Raw genomic sequence first — 19,593 nt, forward strand, 5'->3', positions numbered from 1 at the left:
TGCAGAGACAAAGGTCCATGGCGGAACCAAAGCATGGCACACAGAACAAAGTCATCAGTCAGAAAAATGCCTAACTTAAATAGTTAAGAACATATTTATTTATACCTCTGGCAGAGATTTAAACAACTTTAATTCAACCAAGTTTTTTGGTTCATAAAGAATATAAGTATATAATATGACATAAAATGGTGTAAGAGAAATATCTTTTTAAAAAATATCTAATTGATCACTTATTTTCTTTTAAAAAGAGAGAAATGACTAAGCCCTTCAATAGACAAAATCTTATTACTAGTAGAGCAATCAAACCCTTCTTATTAGTCTCAAAACTGTGTGCTTATTCCTCACCAGACAAACTGCTCAAGTATGGTTCTGCACTTGCAGGGTTAGTCCATTCCTGAACTCTGACACCTAACTTTGTAGACAGAACTTGGACCGTCGCAGTTTTTCCAGAGCCCGAAGGTCCTGTCAGGATCAAAATACCACCCTGGAACACAAAAAATAATAATATTTATATAAATGCACAAACCTTCCAAATTGTATCAACATCTCTATGTTTATTATTGTGAATCCCAATAACATTCGAAAGAAGCAAGCCACAACAAGCTTTTGCTCCTGAAGGAAGCTGAAGGCCCAGAGGTAAGCCCTCTGTCCGATATGAAAGATGTCCCAAAGTATAAGCATGGCGTGTTGTGAGGCTTTCCTTGCACCCCCACCAGTTCCGATCTGCAGAGGTTAACCCAGGTTCAACTCCACAAATGACTCAAAACAATGACCAGATCAGTGTTATATGACAATTTCAGTCAATAGAATGAAGATTCAACAGCTGGAAGTGAACTTTTAGATAAATCCTGCTTGTAAAAATGAAGGAATTCATCCTCAAATCAACGGTGAAGTCATACACCCTCTGCACCAAATATCTCATCGTGGAACTCTCTGGGAACTCTCTAAAAAAAGTCTCCCATTTGAAGGCGATTAACAGAGAGAACCTCACACCTAGACGAATCAGAATGGCCAGTTGTGAGCAAAAACCCACATTTGAGGTTCTCAAATTTTCAGATGGAATGAACCAACAACTTCTTCTCAGCACTTGCTCAAACAACAGACTTTAGTTCATTTAAGCCACCTGGCTCTGACTCCCCAGAGGATCCACCACTGAAATGAGGGTCCAGACATTTTGTTTACACTTGTTTTCCTCCAGAATATATCTGGCCTCCCCACACTATAAAACAGGACAGTACCTGTCTGAATCACTACAAGAAAAATTACAAAAACAGAAATACAAAATGTAGCTGTCTCAATTCAAACCTCAGTCTCATCTCCTGTCTAAAGCAACTGGAAATTCAGGAGCTATCTGCCACCACCCATCCATTCATTTTCTAACACCCTTATCCGTAGTGGGGTCGGAAGGTGCTGGTGCCTATTTCCAGCTAACGTTCCGAGCGAGAGGCCAGGTCACCCTGGACAGGCCGCAGGGAATATGCCACCAAGTCACTAAAATTGCCTCTTTAAACATAAGATTATTATTAGCCAATGGCTTATTAGTAAATGACTTCATCAATGAGGATACAGTAATACTGATGTTATGTTTCTGACAAAATAATTAATAGTAATTCTGGGAGATTTCAACATCCATGTTAACAATACATTAAAGATATGCCGTTGTATCAACCTTCCAGACCTCTCAAGTCTTCCAGAACCAAACATTCAGCTTCTATCACCACAAATCTGGAACAAATTTCCAACAAACTGCTAAACAGCTGAAACACTGAGTTCCTTTAAATCTAGACTAAAAGCCCCACTTGTTTAGAATTGCTTTTGAAGCATAATTAATGCAGCAATCAACAATCTGATGTGTAATGATGGCATTTAACAAAACATAACTTTAAATTAAAATTTTTGACTGTTTTCAATTATTTTGTATTTTTATGACATAAAGTACTTCGAAATGCCTTGTTGCTAAAATATGCTATACAAAAATATTTTACTGATTGATTGGTTGTGTATTTTTCGTTCCTGTCCTGTACTCCAAATTACTTGTTCTCGGCCTGATCTCTGTCAGAACCACAGAGATGGTTCTCCCTTGTCTTGTCCAAAGTCGTTCCCCCGTCCCTCCTGGCTCATCTTGATCTGCCCTCCTTCTCTCCCTGGTCATCAACCCGATTCTTCTGCTCCGGATCCTTAACCACCTGCTCACCAGCCTGCCACCCTCCACTCTCACTCATGCATGAAGACATCATTCAGAGAACACCATCCTCATATTGTTCCCCAGCTCACAGCCAATCTTGGTCTCAGAGGATAGAAGACGTTCCTTAGATTTCCCTCACCTTCGCCAACAGTTAAATCCGCCTCCCATGCGCCCACTTAGAGATCTCCCACCCAATCGCCTTATTAATTCACTCACCTTTCAGTGCAAACACTTTCTTGCCCTCATTTCCTATCATCAGGTCTCCTGTCTGTTCCTGCTGCTGCAAATAAACTTCTTACTTACTTTAATTGTATCCGAGTTTGAAATTGTTGAATGCATCAGAGCCTGATATATGTCATGTGAAAAAGTTTGGGCACCCCTGTTAATCTTAATTATTTTTATTTCCCAATATTTGGGTGTTTGCAACAGCTATTTCAGTCTGAAGGATACAATGATATTTCAGTATTGAATTGAGGTTTATTGTACTAACAGAAAATGTGCAATATGCATTAAAACAAAATTTGACAGGTGTAAAAATTTGGGTACCCTTGTCATTGTATTGATTTGAATTCTCCTAACTGCTTTTCACTGACTTTTTTTTTTTTTTCAAATATATTTTATTGAATTTTCTCTTTTTTGGCACAACAAATTCACACACAACAAACTTAACATTATAATATGTACTTATACACTCTTACATTCACTCCCACACTCACCCTTCAAACCTGCATTTTTTGGTTCCAGAAATATCAAGAACTTTTTAGATTAGAGAAAAAAGACAAAGAAGAATAACAGAACAATATATGAATAGAAACAGTAGACAAGACATCCATTAATAAGTTCCACCTTCAGTCCCTATGGTCTTCATATATGGCTCCCAGAGATTTTCAAAGTCCTGTTGTTTACCCTTGATGTATGTTAGTTTTTCCAGTCCGAGCGAATTTGCAATTTCCTTCTTCCAGAGTCCCAGGGAGGGTGCGTCCATGCCCCTCCAGCATAATGCTATAGATCTTCTGGCTTGAAGAAGTCCATAGTCTATCAATTTAGTTTTCCTCTGTGATTGTTTAAATTCCACTGGGTATATTCCTAGAACACAGATTTTAACCTCCAATGGGACTTTCACCTTAAACAAGTCAGATAGACACCCAATAACATCCCTCCAAACTTCTGAATTTTAAGACAATCCCACAAACAATGGAGAAGCGTTCCTTTTTCAAACAAACATTTAGGGCAAGTATCTGGAATATCACTGAACATATGATGAAGCTTAACTGGTGTTACATAGGTTCTCATGAGCCATTTATATTGCAAAAGTTTAAATCGTGTGTTTATCGTTTGTTTTTGTGCTTTTAAACAGGCCTGGTTCCAGTCTTCCTCATCTATATCTTTGAAAGTATCTCTTCTCCAAGCGTCTAACTTATCTATTGCTGAGTCCTTAGAGGAAAGCATTAACAAATTGTAGAACACAGAAAGAAAACCTTTCCCTTTTGAGTCTCCAACACACACCTCTTCTATTTTCGTTAAGGGTGGAATGTTAACTATTTGTTTCAGTTTGATGACATAAAGTTTTTTCAACTGCAAGTATTTAAAAAAATGTTTCGGTGGTATTAAATACTTCTTACATAACTGATCAAAAGTAAGTAACTTGCCATCAACATATAGATCTTTAATTTTCTGAATGCCTTTGGTTTTCCATAGTTTAAATCCTCCATCATTTTTTCCTGGGGTGAACCTTTCATTACCCCAAATAGGGGTAAATTGTGATAACTCTAGTCGCTCAGCTACATGTTTATGTGCTGCATGCCAGTTTGTAATCGTATTTTTAAAAAAAGGATTTTTTGTGGTCTTTTTTAATGTCTTTAGATCCGAAGAATATAGAAAGGTATTTAAGGGGAAATCTGAAACAGATTGTTGTTCAATGTCTACCCAGGCTGGAGGTGCCATCGGGCAAAAGTAATGGGTAGCTGATGTTAGTTGGGCGGCCATATAATACCATCTGAGATTAGGGACTTGAAGTCCACCTCTTTCATAGGGCAGATAGAGTAGTTTTAAACTGAGTCTTGCTTTTCTGTTACTCCAAATAAATTGATTAAATAGTTTGTCCAGACTGTCATAAAATGACTCTGACAGCGGCAATGGAAGTGTTTGGAAATAATACAAAAATTTGGGCAAGATTGTCATTTTTAATAAATTTATTCGGCCTATCATGGATATAGGCAGGTTTGACCATCTATTTAGCATTTCTGTGACTTTTTCCACAAGGGGATCATAATTTGTTGTGATTATTTCATTAAGAGATGGGGTGACCTTAATGCCCAAATATGTAAAACCTTTTGTTGTTGTTTTAAATGGGGTAGTTACAATAGGACTTCTCCTTTCTTCTTCATTAAGAAACATTAACTCTGATTTAGAATTATTAATTGTATATCCTGAAAATTCACCAAATTCTTTTATTAGATGTAATAATTTAGGAATACTGATTTTCAGATTACTCAAGAAAAATATGATATCATCCGCGAACAGGAAAATGAGATGATCTCTTCCTCCAATTTGAATCCCGGATATTCCTGAATTTGCTCTAACAGCCATCGCCAGAGGTTCTATTGCCAATACAAAAGTAGTGGTGACAGGGGGCAACCCTGTCTAGTTGACCGTTGTAGATTAAAAGGTTTTGACATGTTATTATTAGTTAAAACTTGTGCTATGGGATCAGTATATAATAGTCGTATCCATTTTAGAAAGCTTTCACCAAAATCCATATTTGGGGAGCACTTCAAACAGATAATCCCACTCTATTCTATCAAAAGCTTGACGTGCATCCAATGATAACATTGCTGTGTCTTTACAATTATGTTTTTCATGCAATATATTAAGGACCCGTCTTATATTATGGTAGCCTTGTCTTGTTTTAATAAATCCTTGCTGATCATCTACTATTAAACTGGGCAGGTACTTATCTAATCTCCTAGAGAGGGCTTTACACAAAAATCTTTGTATCACATCCCATAAGACTGATTCCTCTATAAGAGGAGCATTCAGTGGAGGGTTATTTGGCTTTAGCAAGAGAGTTATTGTAGCTAACCTCAGTGAGTCTGGGAGTATTCCAGCTTCATATGATTCCTCATACATGTTGAGAAGTGGCAGGATTAATTTATTTTTAAATGTTTTATAAAATTCTATTGGAAGTCCATCAGGACCTGGGGTTTTACCACTATTCATGTTATCTATTGCTTCAGAGAGATCTTCTATTGTTAAAGGACTATCAAGAGTTGTTTTCTCTTCCTCTAAAAGGGTTTTAAATTTTAATTGATTAAGAAACGCAGCTTGTGCGTCTTCGTTTCCAGAATATTCAGACTTATACAAGTTTTGTAGAATTCTCTAAAATTTTCATTATTTCTGAAGGGTCTGTGGTTAAAATATCCGATTTTGATTTATGCTGTTAATTGTTCTTTCCGCTTGTATCTGTTTTATTCTCCAAGCCAATAATTTACCAGCCTTTTCTCCTTGATCATAAAATGCTTGCTTAGTCCACATTAAGTTTTTTGCCACTTTCTCTGTTGTTAATTTATCATATCTGGTTCTTAAAACATTCAGTATGTGTAATTTTGTCTGATCATTGCTCTGATAAAGTTCTGCTTCGCTGGATTTAATTTGTCTCTCTAATAATTTTAATTCTTGGTTGTATTGTTTATTTTTATTACTGCCATAACTGATAATTTCTCCTCTAATAAGCTTTAAAAGCTTCCCATCTAATACTAGCTGTTGTTTCATCTTTATTTATTTAAAAATATTGATCAATGGAAGTTTCTATAAATGTAACAAATTTTGGGTCTTTTAGCAAATGTGTCTGCATCCTCCATCGTTTCATCCCTTGATCAATCTTATTTACTTTAATTTCCAAGGACACTGCAGCATGATCACTAATTACAATACTATTGTACCAACAGTCCTCCACATGAGGCAATAACTCCACTGAGATAAGAAAATAATCAATACGTGAATGGGATTGGTGTGAGCTTGAATAACATGAAAATTCCTTATTACTTGGGTTCCTTGTTCTCCATACTTCATTTATTCTTAAATCTTTTATATAATTAAGGAGTATTTTCCTGGTTTGTGAATGACTGGTATCAATTTGAGTAGATTTATCCAGGCTTGGGTTAAGGGTACAATTAAAGTCCCCTCCTATAATATAAAATCCCTCCAAGGTTGACAAGGTTAAGAATAAATTTTCATAAAAGGATGGGTTATCATTATTAGGTCCATAAATATTTATCAAATTTAGTTTTAATGTTGAAATATGTCCCTGCACAATAATATATCTCCCATATGGGTCTTTGATTGTCCTTATAATTTGAAATGTTATTGACTTATGTATAAGAATAATAACTCCTCTGGCATGACTGGTAAAAGAAGAGTGATATACCTGACCCTGCCATCTTTTAATTATCCAATGTATTTCCGGCTCAATCAAATGAGATTCTTGTAAAAAAATTATTTTAGATTTCAAATATTTTAGTCGGTCTAATACTTGTTTCAATTTAGTTAGTTTTCGTATTCCTCTGACATTCCAACTTGTAATTTGATATTCAAACCATTTCCTTTGGTTGTTTTTTCCATATCAGGTTAATTTACGGTTATACTAAAATAAAGTATGCAAAATAGTACAGAAAATGCAGGTTTGCACATACATTCACACATTCAACCATACAAGACACAGAACTAGTTATGAACAATCCCCAAAAGAACTTTTGCATTTCTTTATCTGAAATGCCTCCCCTCCCCTTGAACCCAGTTTCTGGAGGACGTTGATCCACATCACCGAGGAGCAACTAGTCAACATGACCTCACCAAAGCAGACAGTGTCTAGCTATCAAATAATACCATTAACCCTTGATAGAACGGTAATACTTGCTTAATGCTCAACTTTTAGCATTAATGCCAAAACAGTTCAGATTAGACTTCGAATATGTGAGCACATGAGCAGTCAGTTATATTTATATGAATTTCCCATTATGTATCCTGATTCTGATCCGGTTGTTGAGGAACAGTCACATAAATGTCTTATCGGTTTACCTGTTTCTTAACCATGACTCACTGATTAGAGGCATCCGCTGTGTTTATTTTGGAAGAGTCTTGTAAAATGCTTCAGCTTCTTGAGGTGTTGAGAAGAGATGGATCTTTCCACCGTGGAGGACTCGAAGTTTGCAGGGGTTGTGCTGGAATCCGCGAAATGCACCGATGTCGACAAACAGCTTCACTACCGAGTGGAACCCGCGTCTGATCCGTACCGTCTTCGCCGATAGATCCTGTGCAAACGTGATTTTGGCCCCGTTTTGCATAATATCTCTTTTCCTTGCCTCTCGGTAGACAAACTCCTTCTCCGGGAACTTTAAGAAGCGAATCAGAAACCGCTCTGCCCTGGTTTGGTTCCCGGAGGCTGGTGTGCGGTGAAACCCGTTCCAATGTGAATGACTTGTCCGGTGCGAGTTCCAGCCACTTCGGTAGCATGTTGCTAATAAAGTCGAGAAGCGTCTGTCTTCCTTCTGCTCCTTCTCGGATGCCAAAGACACGCAGGTTCTTTCGCCTTCCTCGGTTTTCCAGGTCATCTGTTTTGGCCTCAAGGAGCAGGATTCGTTTCATAGCTGAAGTCAACGATGCTTCTGCTTTTTCAAGCGAGCCTTCTACTTCGGCAATGCGAGCCTCGGCCTCCTCCATATGAGCCGCCTGTTAATAGGTCCTGTTTAACCTCAGACACCTTAGTCTCCAGTGCAGTCATAGAGCTCGCCATTCCAGTCAGTCTTTCATCTATACTGTCCAGCTTAACTCCAAAATCCGACCGGAGTGACTTTAGCTCCTCTAGTACTTCAGCTATGCTAGCCATATTAGCGTCTTCGCCGCACGTTGAACTCGGTGCTGTTTTGGTGGTTGTCTTGCGTCTTTTTGAGAAAATTTCGCACTGTTTCACAGACGAAGCTTTAGACATATCAGTGTCGTATCTTTTGAGCCTTCCTTACTGCTTTTACAAGGGTTTTAAGAGAAAATTCGGAACACCGTCCTTGGAGCTGTTCACTATGCTGCCATCGATCTCGGTCACGTGACCCCCCTGCTTTTCACTGACTTACTAAAACACAAAATTGATTTGGTAATTTCATTGAGGTTTGAACTTCATAGTCAGGTGTAGCCAATCATGAGAAAATGTATTTATGTGGCCAATTGCAAGTTGTTCTCCTGTTTGAATCTCCTCTGAAGAGTGGCATCATGGGCACCTCAAAACAACTCTCAAAACATCTGAAAACAAAGATTGTTTAACATAGCTGTTTATTAGCAGGATATAAAAAGTTATCTCCGAGATTTAAACTGTCAGTTTCCACTGTGAGGAACATATTAAGGAAATGGAAGACCTCAGGGACAGGTCTTCTTAAGAAGTGGCAGGCCAAAAAAAATATCAGAGAAGCAGAGAAAAAGAAAGGTGAGAACTGTGAAGGACAACCCACAGACCCTCCAAAGACCTGCAGTATCATCTTGTTGCAGATGGTGTCACTGTGCATCGTTCAACAATTCAGTCCACTTTACACAAGGAAAAGCTGTAAGGGAGTGATGCGACAGAAGCCTTTTCTGCAAGCATGGGACAAACAGAGTCGCTTGAGGTCTGCAAAAGCACATTTGGACAAGCCCGCTTCATTTTGGAATAAGGTCCAGTGAACTGATGAAACAAAGAGTGAGTTTGTTTGGTCATAAAAAAGGTTTTATGCATGGTGGCAAACAAAACACAGCATTCCAAAAGAAACACTTACCTCCACCATAAAATTTGGTGGAGGTTCCATCATGCTTTGGGGCTTTATGGCCAATACCAGCACTGGGAATCTTGTTAAAGTTGAGGGTCGCATGGATTCCACTCAATATCAGCAGATTCTTGAGAATAATGAAGAATCAGTTACGAAGTTGAAGTTACGCCGGAGATGGATATTTCAGCAAGACAATGATCCAACACACCACTCTAAAACTATTCACACATAGGAACAAATGTTCTGCAATGACCATCCCAATCCCCAGATCTGAATATCATTGAACATCTGTGGGATGATTTAAAGCGGGCTGTCCATGCTCAGCAACCATCAAACTTAACAAAACTGGAATTGTTTTTGCAAAGAGGAATGGTCAAAAATCCCTTCATTCAGGATCCAGGAACTCATTAAAAGCTACAGGAAGCAACTAGAGGATGTTATTTTTGCAAAAGGAGGACCTACTAAATATTAATGTCACTTTTCTGTTGAGGTGCCCATATTTTTGCACCAGTCAAATTTTGTTTTAATGTGTACTGCACATTTTCTGTTAGTCCAATAAACCTCATTTCAATACTGAAATATTACTGTGTCCATAAGTTATTGGTTCTATCAAACTGAAATACCTGTTGCAAACATCCAAATATTTTGAGATAAAAATAATTAAGATTAATAGGGGTGCCCAGACTTTTTCATATGACTGTAACAAATATGACACAAAGGCAAATATAACCTGCAGTTGTGCTTTTAGAAGTGCATGTTGAGTGTTTCATGAGAATGAGATATCTTTGTGAACAAAGAATTATGTGCGGCGTGTGCCTTTACACCTCACACACTGCCCAGTGCATGGCTCTGTCTGTGGTGCAGCTGATAAACATATATTCACTATCTTGTTATCCCTAATATTACTGTCATTTTAGTTTACCTTGGTTGCTTTTGTGTGGGTTCTCATCCATTTCTCAACTTCCGCAGTCTTCTTTTTGTGGACAGCAAGTTCACCCTGTACAAAGACAAAGCTATGTTATAAGACATTTGATTTCTCATCTATGATGTTTGTGCTGAATTATTCCAGAAGCATACTGTACATAATTTACTAGACATGTTAATAGTTAGGCAATGCAATAAAGGATACAAATATCCCAATTATTTTTCTAAAATTGCTTTATTGTAATTTTAGATTTTTGGCAGTATTTCTTGTGGGCCGACGGGCAGACGCATCAGCTCAGTAGAAAGCTAGGGAGCCACCAATAACAACTCTCTTTCTGGCCGATGTCCACTCACTGGATAACAAAGTGGATTGTTACATCTGAGGCGAAGTGTTTTCACAGAGATGAAGAGCTGCGATGTTCTTTGCTTAAGAGCAAAGAACATCGGTTTTTTATTGTTCTTCTTTGGCATGTTGTTGTTTCACATGCCAAATCAATGGTCTTAAGTCAGGGGCCACCAACCTTTTTGAGACTGGGAGCTACTTCACAGGTACAGAGCAACATGAAGGGCTACTTGTTTGATACAATCTTTATAACTATATATATAAATATACATATGATCATACTGCCTGATCATATTAATGTCAGGATTACTCACAATAGTTATCAGTAATAATTTACCAGTCTTAGCAGCAGGTATCAGCCGCCAGGTGACCCATCAGCTCTGTCAAGAAAATCCGAGATCATCCCACTTCCTTATGCTGGAGACTGTAGTTTAACAGTAACAATAAATAAAGTTACCTTTAAAATTGGTCACACAAGTGACATCTAGACCCAACAGTAGACCCAGATTGCAATAAAATAAATCTGGTTGTGTGTTTTGTTTTTGTCTCCTGCAAACTTTGCTTTAATTATACTTATTTTTCCTATCTAATCATAAGAAATCATAGTCTGCGCAGTACGAGGCCTCAAACCCAAATATTAAACTCACAGCATTAGGTTGTTGCTGTGGTAACAAAACAATCTATCCATAAATATTGTTCTTTGGACTTTTACAAATTAAACTTGCCAGCTGCTTAAAATCTTACATTTAAATGTTCGACAATTTTAAATATTTTAATTTATGTATGCTAAAAACATTGAATCAAATTTAGCAGCATTGATAATTTCAATAAACAAATTACATTTATTGATTTGTGTTAAGTATTCAGGCCCCCAATGGGGCCCCTGTATCCCTTGGGGGCCTGATGGAGCCGCTGATTTAATTTGGAATAAACAGAAGTGTAAATAATTGATATTCAATTTAATTGTATTTTTTGATTTGATGTTTTTAAGACTAGTTGTGGGTTTAAATCGCCTTTCACTGACATTTTTTTTCCATAGCATATAGTTATCAAGTAATATTTTTACATTTCCTGTCAACTAAACATCTTTTAAAACAAACACAATGGACCGCTTCGGCGCACCGATTACTGGGCTTAGCAAGTTTTCTGGGGGAAACCTTGAATATGTTTTCATCACATTAAAGCAGTGCACCCATTTGTCATTGCCACAAGTGCTAAAGTTTACCTGTGAACAAGGTGAATACTTGTCAACCCATGGTTCATCTGGACCTCTTTCATTTGATTTCGTCATCCAAAGAGAACCATTTCGGTCTTCTTTCCATTTTCTAGATCTCCTCTCTTCAGATTGAAAGCTCCAAATTTGTTTGTCTTCGCTCTTGCCAGATGTATCAGAGAAGGATGGATCCACCCAGTTATTTACCTAATATTCAAGAAGAAGAATTTAAAGAGTGGGAATTAAGGCCTTGTGTGCATACCCAAATTTACATCCTCACACTAACAGGACTTATTTAATTTATCAGCAATATTAATAAAATGCACACTTGAATTTTGTACCCAAAGGATATGTTTGGGTACAAAAACATATCATAATGCAATATAAATACTTATCTTATACTAATACAGTGGTTCCAAAAGATTTTCTTCTGGGCCTGGTGTAGATTACAATAAAATCCCCCCAAAAAAGAAAAAAAGAAAAAAAAATCAACTAGGTACACGTCAGTCAACCAGACATAAACCTATATATTTTCAAACTCAACTAAAGTTTATTTCACACTTCAGATTGCAACAAAACAAACTACAAACCATCTTTACAGTGAAACACTTTTGTGTAACTGTTTTTTTTCCCCCCATTCATCTATACCACTTCCCGCACCCCTCCTGCAATGGCACTGAGCCTCCGCCAGGGGTGCCCCACATTTTGGGAACCACTGTAATAATACTTATACCTGTAATATTTCTAAGACAATACAACGGGCAAGTTTTACAATAAAACCAAAATTATGTTTCCACTGTAATGTTTACACATTTCTGGTAATTGGTGAAAATTGAATTTAGAAATTTTAAAAACATAAAATTTCTGTTTAACTCTATCATAATAACAAGGTCTTTCTGAAACATTTGACAGTTTCACCAGTTATGCTTTATAACAGCATATACATATCCACATATATATATTATGGGCACATATGTATCCAGCATATACATATCCACATATGTATATTATGGGCACATAATATACATATTAAAAGGAGTACATATTTATTGTACTCCTATTGATACTTTAACACATTAAAAGGACTAATAGTGAAAAAACAAAATCAAAATCTGATTCTTCTAATATTTCAATTAGGAGTATTTTTCTGATTATTTGAGTAAAAAAAGCAGTTCTATGCCACAACCATTTTGCCACTTGGTTATATGGAGCAGCAAAGACAATGCCTTGTGAATTTAATAATTAAAAACACATATCAGATGTGCACTTAATCTTTGCCTAGGTTAGCAAACATATTCCTGTCAAAAAGAACACAGAGGGAGACAGATGTGTGCTGAAGATTGACTGTCTATGTGACTGTCAGGTAATTATTTTGATGGAACTCATTGAAATAAAAGCAAATTTACTTTGAATTGTTTTAATACTTTTGAAGCACTATTACACTTTTACCTATACTTCTGACCTTGTCTGTGAGCAACACATGAAAACTTATGTTGCATTCAAGAACACCTCAGAAACCAAATTATCTATATTGATATGAATCTACTTTGGTTTACCTATTGTTAAGAAATATCAGAAGCCTTTTACCCAAGTCTTCCTAAATATTATCCTCAACCAATTTTCAAGTCATCAGTGAATGAACAATTAAAGAAAATAGATTGTAAATACATTTGATTGAGAGATTATTTTACAGCATTATTCCTAAATCCATCCTATTCATTAATTATCTGAAAATGTTTATCCTAGCAAGGTGGCGAGGGGGTTGGTGCCTTTCCCCAGCAGACATTGGGTTTGAGGCGGGGTACACCACGGACAGGTCACCAATTCATTGCAGGGCAACACAGAGACAGACAGGACAGTGATCACACACACTTTCACAATTTAGAGAAACCAATTAACCGGCTTCCAGTTAATTGGTCCAATTGGTTAGGAAGGGTACTCACGCATCCACAGGGAGAACATGCAAACATCAAAGAAAGACTGCAGGCCTGGACTCAAACCCAAGACCTTCTTCATCATCACCGAATATTATTCACTATTTATGTGAACTGCTAGTGTGTGCCATAGTGTGCACATCTACAGGTTACCTGGAAATGCTGTGTCTGACTTATGCATACTTTGTCTTTTGGACCATTTCAACATGTTGAAATCACATTAACCAAGATGTGTGAGGAGTTCAAGAGAGGAAGGAGTTTAAGTCAGAAATTACAGTATGATCTGCTATTCAGTTACTAGTCTAAAAATTTCTGGACCTAAAAAAACCCCCACTAAATTGCTTGTTTAGGTCCAAAAAAACTAAAAACAAAATCATACAAAAAAAATACTAAACTGCAAATTTCCACTGCAAAAGAAAACATATTCATGGCAGACAGAATAGAGGACTGCTTCAATTTTTTATGAAAAAAAAAATACATTCTTTTCCTATGAAAGATATCAAAACTCGGACAAAATAGAATCGGGTTTTGGGATCAGATTTGTGTCCAATGTAAACCATTTTAAAACCATTTATTTCAAAATTGTTTAAAAGGAAACCATTTTAATCCGTTCAAGAATGGTGACGGGGTATATTTACAACGTTTTAGCCGAATATATTAATAATAAAGTTTATCATTCTAGCGTTTGAGAATGCAAAATCTACAATAAATAATTAGAAGGTAATAAATATGGTTCGAAACTCAGATGAACGTTTCCAGCACTGTGTCAGTGAAGATAACCTGTGTTTAAACACAGATGGTTTGTGTGTCATCTAATTCAAACACTTACTCGTCCTGAGTTGAGTTTTTCTTCCAAGGAAAACTTTTTCATCTTTGGTCGTTGCTTTGAGTACAGGGGAAATTACTGATAGAGAACAGTTCCAGATGTTCTTTCAACGGCAAATGAGTCTTCAAAGAACGCCGCAACTCCATTAAGGTTGAAGTGAAATAAGCCGCATTATTTCTGGGAGACACCGCATGCTACTGTCCATCTTCTAAAACCAGAGCCTTCTTCCTCCTTTTCGATTTTATGCGTAAGCAAGCTGTAAGGTCCATTGCCGCCACCTACAGGACTGGAATGCAGATAGATTAACAAAAAATGTTTGCATTCTTTCTGCTAAATTTGTGACCTAAAAAAGGCACACCGTTTTTTTCTATTTTATTTTTAATATTTATGAGAATCAATGCTTCAAGATTTATGTTTTCTTATTTATGTTCAGCAGCCCTTGAAGTCAGTTTTGTAGACTATTTTATCCTATCCTATTTTATATGTAACAGCTTCCCCTTTATGCCCGTCCCGTCATACACACAGAGGAGGCCAGTTGGTTGAATTTTCTGTAATAACTGTAATAAATGGTCAACACAAATTAGTACAGTGAGCTCCACTACTGGTCCATCAGATCTCCGCATACACAGTAGAGTGCTCAACAGACTGCCTCACAAACAATCATTACAATCTGGCTTAACAACATATTTTTCTAACAAATGATCGTATAATGATATTTGATTATTAATACTTCTTTAAAATTAATTTAACACAATCTGATCTATTTCCTATAAATAAAGAAAAAAAATAGACAGACAACAATCAAATTTAACTAATAAACTATTTAACAGTAACTTCTAACTGAAACAGGGAACAAACAAACTGACAAGCTGGTAAATACAGCAAACCGACAATACAACAGACAAACCGACAACTCAACTGAAGAAAAACTGACAAACATAACTGACAAAATAAATGACTAATAAATAATATAATATAATTACCTGTAATAAATGGTCAACACAAATTAGTACAGTGAGCTCCACTACTGGTCCATCAGCTCTCCGCATACTGTAATAAAACTCCACGTCAGTCTTTGAGCACACCTACTATGACTATTCAGAAAAGAACTGGATTTGGTGACTTACCACAGTAGAGTGCTCAACAGACTGCGTGGAATTTACGGTTTAGCTTTCTATTTATAGGCAACCAGTAGGGGGCGCCAAAACCATTCATCACATGGTAATTACAAAACATATTTTAGCAAGAATTTCATCTTAATACCCGTTACATATATTTGCCCTTTTAGTTGAACAGTCTATGTCCAATCCCATAAATGGACATCCCTGCAAACAGCCTCTTTGTAGGGACATTAGTTTGATTAGCTATGGAAGCAAAGAGCTTGCAATCAAATTCATATCACCAGATAGTATTGTTATCTGGTGTTATCAACTGGATTCCATTTTGTCTTTATCTGTCTTTGGAATTAATTAGATTATTGCCTGTCTCTACAATACCTTCAATCTTTGCCTTCAAGTGTGTTGAAGGAGATGTGTGTTGAAGAAGCAATAAACATTGAAAAAAAAATAGTAGTGCCAGCAATTATGTTTTATTATATTCTGCTAGAAAAGAACTCCCTACATCACCGACATCCTTTTCTTTGTACTTGAGATTGCCTTATTTAATTGCACTGGATCCAATTACAATTAAATGCCAACTGCACACTTAATTGTGCAGTTGACAATTCTATAAGTTGGCATCTTTTTCCCTCTGAGGTCTTATTTTTTTTAACCTATTTCCACATGAATCTTAAAATAAACTTGATGTTCTATAAATAAATAATGGGAAAATTGTGGATCTTTACAGAGAGTTTCCAAACTATGTTGCTGCTCACTTCAACAGCATACTCAGAAGTTTGGGAACAATTCTTAAGGTATGTTATGTGTATTGAACATTGGAAATCAATACAACTGTATTATGACACTATATTTTAAAAGCTTATCTGAAAACAGTGTATAAAAATGTTAGGACAAGCTGTCCAAGGTATGGCATGATTATGACACCATACTCAGAACAAGTCGCCAGTCCATCGCAGAGCAAAACAGACGAACAGGACAAACAATTAAGCACACACACAAATCTAAGGAGAATTTAGAGAGGCCAACTAAACTGACAATCATGTTTTTCAACTGTGGGAGGAAGCCAGAATACAAATCTCTCTTTTGTCCCTCTCTATCCAGGATAGACGCAGTATAGCGAGTCTAGCTCATTATGCAGGGCTGGTCCAAGGTTGTATGAGGCCTTGAGCAGAATTTAATGAGGTTTATTGTACTAATAGAAAATGGGCAATATGCATAGAAACAAAATTTGACAGGTGCAAAAATTTGGGTACCCTTATCATTTAATTGATTTGAATACTCCTAACTACTTTTCACTGACTTACTGAAACACAAAATTGGTTTAGCAACCTCATTAAGCTTTGAACTTCATAGCCAGGTATATCCAATCATGAGAAAAGGTATTTAAGGTGGCCGATTGCAAGTTGTTCTCCAATCTGGATCTCCTATGAAGAGTGGCATCATGGGCACATCAAAACAACTCTCAAATAATCTAAAAACAAAGATTGTTCAACACAGTTGTTTAGGGGAAGGACACAAAAAGTTATCTCAGAGATTTAAACTGTCAGTTTCCACTGTGAGGAACATAGTAAGGAAATGGAAGACCACAGGGACAGTACATGTTAAACCCAGAAGTGGCAGGCCAAGAAAAATATCAGAGAGGCAGAGAAGAAGAATGGTGAGAACTGTGAAGGACAACCCACAGACCACCTCCAAAGACCTGCAGCATCATCTTGCTGCAGATGGTGTCACTGTGCATCGTTCAACAATTCAGCGCACTTTGCACAAAGAGAAGCTGTATGGGAAAGTGATGCGACGGAAGACTTTTCTGAAAGCACGCCCCAAACGGAGTCGCTTGAGGTCTGCAAAAGCACATTTGGACAAGCCAGCTTCATTTTGGAATAAGGTCCTGTGGACTGATGAAACAAAGACTGAGTTGTTTGGTCATAAAAAAGGCGTTATGCATGGCGGCAAAAAAACAGCATTCCAAGAAAAACGCTTGCTACCCACTGTGAAATTTGGTGGAGGTTCCATCATGCTTTGGGGCTGTGTGGCCAATGCTGGTACTGGGAATATTGTTAAAGTTGAGGGTCGCATGGATTCCACTCAATATCAACAAATTCTTGAGACTAATGTTCAAGAATCAGTTATGAAGTTGAAGCTACGTCGGGGATGGATATTTCAGCAAGACAATGATCCAACACACCACTCCAAATCTACTCAGGCATTCATGCAGAGGAACAATTACAATGTTCTGGAATGGCCATCCCAATCCCCAGATCTGAATATCATTGAACATCTGTGGGATGATTTAAAGCGGGCTGTCCATGCTCAGCAACCATCAAACTTAACAAAACTGGAATTGTTTTGCAAAGAGGAATGGTCAAAAATACCTTCATCCAGGATCCAGGAACTCATTAGAAGCTACCGGAAGAGACTAGAGGCTGTTATTGTTGCAAAAGGAGATACTACTAAATATTAATGTCACTATTCTGTTGAGGTGCCCATATTTTTGCACCAGTCAAATTTTGTGTTTATGTGTACTGCACATTTTCTGTTACTCCAATAAACCTCATTTCAATATTGAAATGTTACTGTGTCCATAAGTTATTGGTTATATCAAACTGAAAGTTATTGCAAACGTTCAAATATTTAGGGTGCCCAAACGTTTTCATATGACTGCATATATATATATATATATATATATATATATATATATATATATATATATATATATATATATATTACATATACAGTGCCAAGGACTGTGCAGTCCTTGGCACAGATACTGCGCAGAACCCTCAAGCTCCCAGGCCTCTGGTAGAAGACCCGAGCTCAGAGGATAAGAACCACCGCGGTGGGTGAGAAGGGATTTTTTTTTTAATTTTTTATATATATATATATATATATATATATTTATATTATATATATATATATATATATATATATATATATATATGTTCAATATATATATATATATTTTATGACTGTATATATATATATATATATATATATATATATATATATATATAATATATAATAATATATATATATATATATACAGTCATATGAAAAGTTTATTTATTTTTGAATTTATTTGTAAGATTCTAATTGTGAGTTTAGAAATGTCTTCCAGTAAGATAATTACCCAGTAATATTTTTACATTTCCTGTCAACTTTTGTATTTAATACAACACGGCTAAACTCTGCTTTCAGGTTGAAACTAAGGTTCATGTGGGTTTCATAGTGGCCAAACATCCCCTACAAATATTTGTCTCTATTGTGGCCAAGCATTTCAACTTGACAATTTTCTTTATCAGCTTTAATATTGCTCAAACATCTTGTATACTTTCATGAGGTTGCCATTTCTTGTGATTTCAATCTTCTGTAGTTAGCCAACCAGTAAAAGGTTAAACCAGTTAGAAAGATCATACTTATTTTGTACCTTTAAGTCACAGAAAATATTAGTCCATTTCCATAATTAGAGTAATTTTTAATCAACTTGTTTTTTCCACTTTAGTGTCTGCAACCCACTAAAGAGGTATAAAGTGAATTAAACATTGATCTGACTATGCTAAAGTTGCCATCTACATAATAAATTGACAACTGCCAGTGAAGAACAGATCAACAGTCAGTCTATAGGCTTCTAATTTGAGCAACCTGCGATTCCTCTTTGGCATGTGTGCTGTGGCTCTAAAAAACAATTAGACATGTTTTTGATCACAATACTGATAAGAAAAAGTGGTAATGTGATCAAACATTTTTCTTTTTCTGTTGCTGAAGAAAAAATTTCATTTTGTAGTATTTTTTCCACAAAAGTGGATCTTTGAATTGAGAAAGTTGCTAACCTTTGATCTGCATTACATAGTGTTAGACCCACTAGCTGATGACTTCATTTCAATTCCATTACTACAGTAACAGAATTGCTAAATATATATTTAAAAAATTAAGTTAGAGGTAAGAAGTTGGAATGATACAAGCAAATATTTATGGAATTAAATACATTGAGGGAAACTTTAAACAAGCTTGAGCAGTGGAGGGTTGTGAAGGGTGTCTGCGTCAAGATCAGAGCATTATTCGTTTACATAGGAAAAATGGCACATGCCATTTTCAAGTCTTTCTGACCCCATCTGCAAGAACCACTTTGCTCTTGAACAACTATGGTAAATTTTGACTCTACAAAATTATCCGGCTGAGGCTGGTTTGTGGTGAAATGATGTTCAGTGAGCCGTGTTGCAGCTGACAGGGCTCAAAGGGATTGTTGTAAAAACTTAACTCTACCA

At 36.5% G+C, this 19,593-nt stretch overlaps 1 protein-coding gene across 6 annotated transcripts in view; it reads right to left on the reverse strand.

The window, feature by feature from the left end:
- The window catches only part of LOC129355372 (cell cycle checkpoint protein RAD17-like), a 34,357-nt gene extending 18,970 nt beyond the window's left edge, over window positions 1-15,387 (reverse strand). For 3 of the 6 annotated variants that reach the window (XM_055024913.1, XM_055024911.1, XM_055024912.1), the window contains exons 1-5: window positions 15,197-15,387; window positions 14,217-14,499; window positions 11,466-11,660; window positions 9,896-9,970; window positions 346-484 (exon numbers count right to left, since the gene is read on the reverse strand). In XM_055024913.1, coding sequence (XP_054880888.1) covers window positions 346-484; window positions 9,896-9,970; window positions 11,466-11,660; window positions 14,217-14,258 — 451 coding nt within the window. In that variant the 5' untranslated portion in view covers window positions 14,259-14,499; window positions 15,197-15,387. Of the gene's footprint in view, window positions 1-345; window positions 485-9,895; window positions 9,971-10,577; window positions 10,665-11,465; window positions 11,661-14,216; window positions 14,500-15,196 lie in introns of those variants that run through there. The other 3 variants (XM_055024910.1, XM_055024909.1, XM_055024914.1) reach the window with 2 other exon arrangements.
- Window positions 15,388-19,593: the final 4,206 nt, after the last annotated feature.

The sequence above is a fragment of the Poeciliopsis prolifica genome, unplaced genomic scaffold (assembly GCF_027474105.1).
Source record: "Poeciliopsis prolifica strain line A6 unplaced genomic scaffold, Auburn_PproV2 SCAFFOLD133, whole genome shotgun sequence".
Classification (NCBI taxonomy): Eukaryota; Metazoa; Chordata; class Actinopteri; order Cyprinodontiformes; family Poeciliidae; genus Poeciliopsis; species Poeciliopsis prolifica.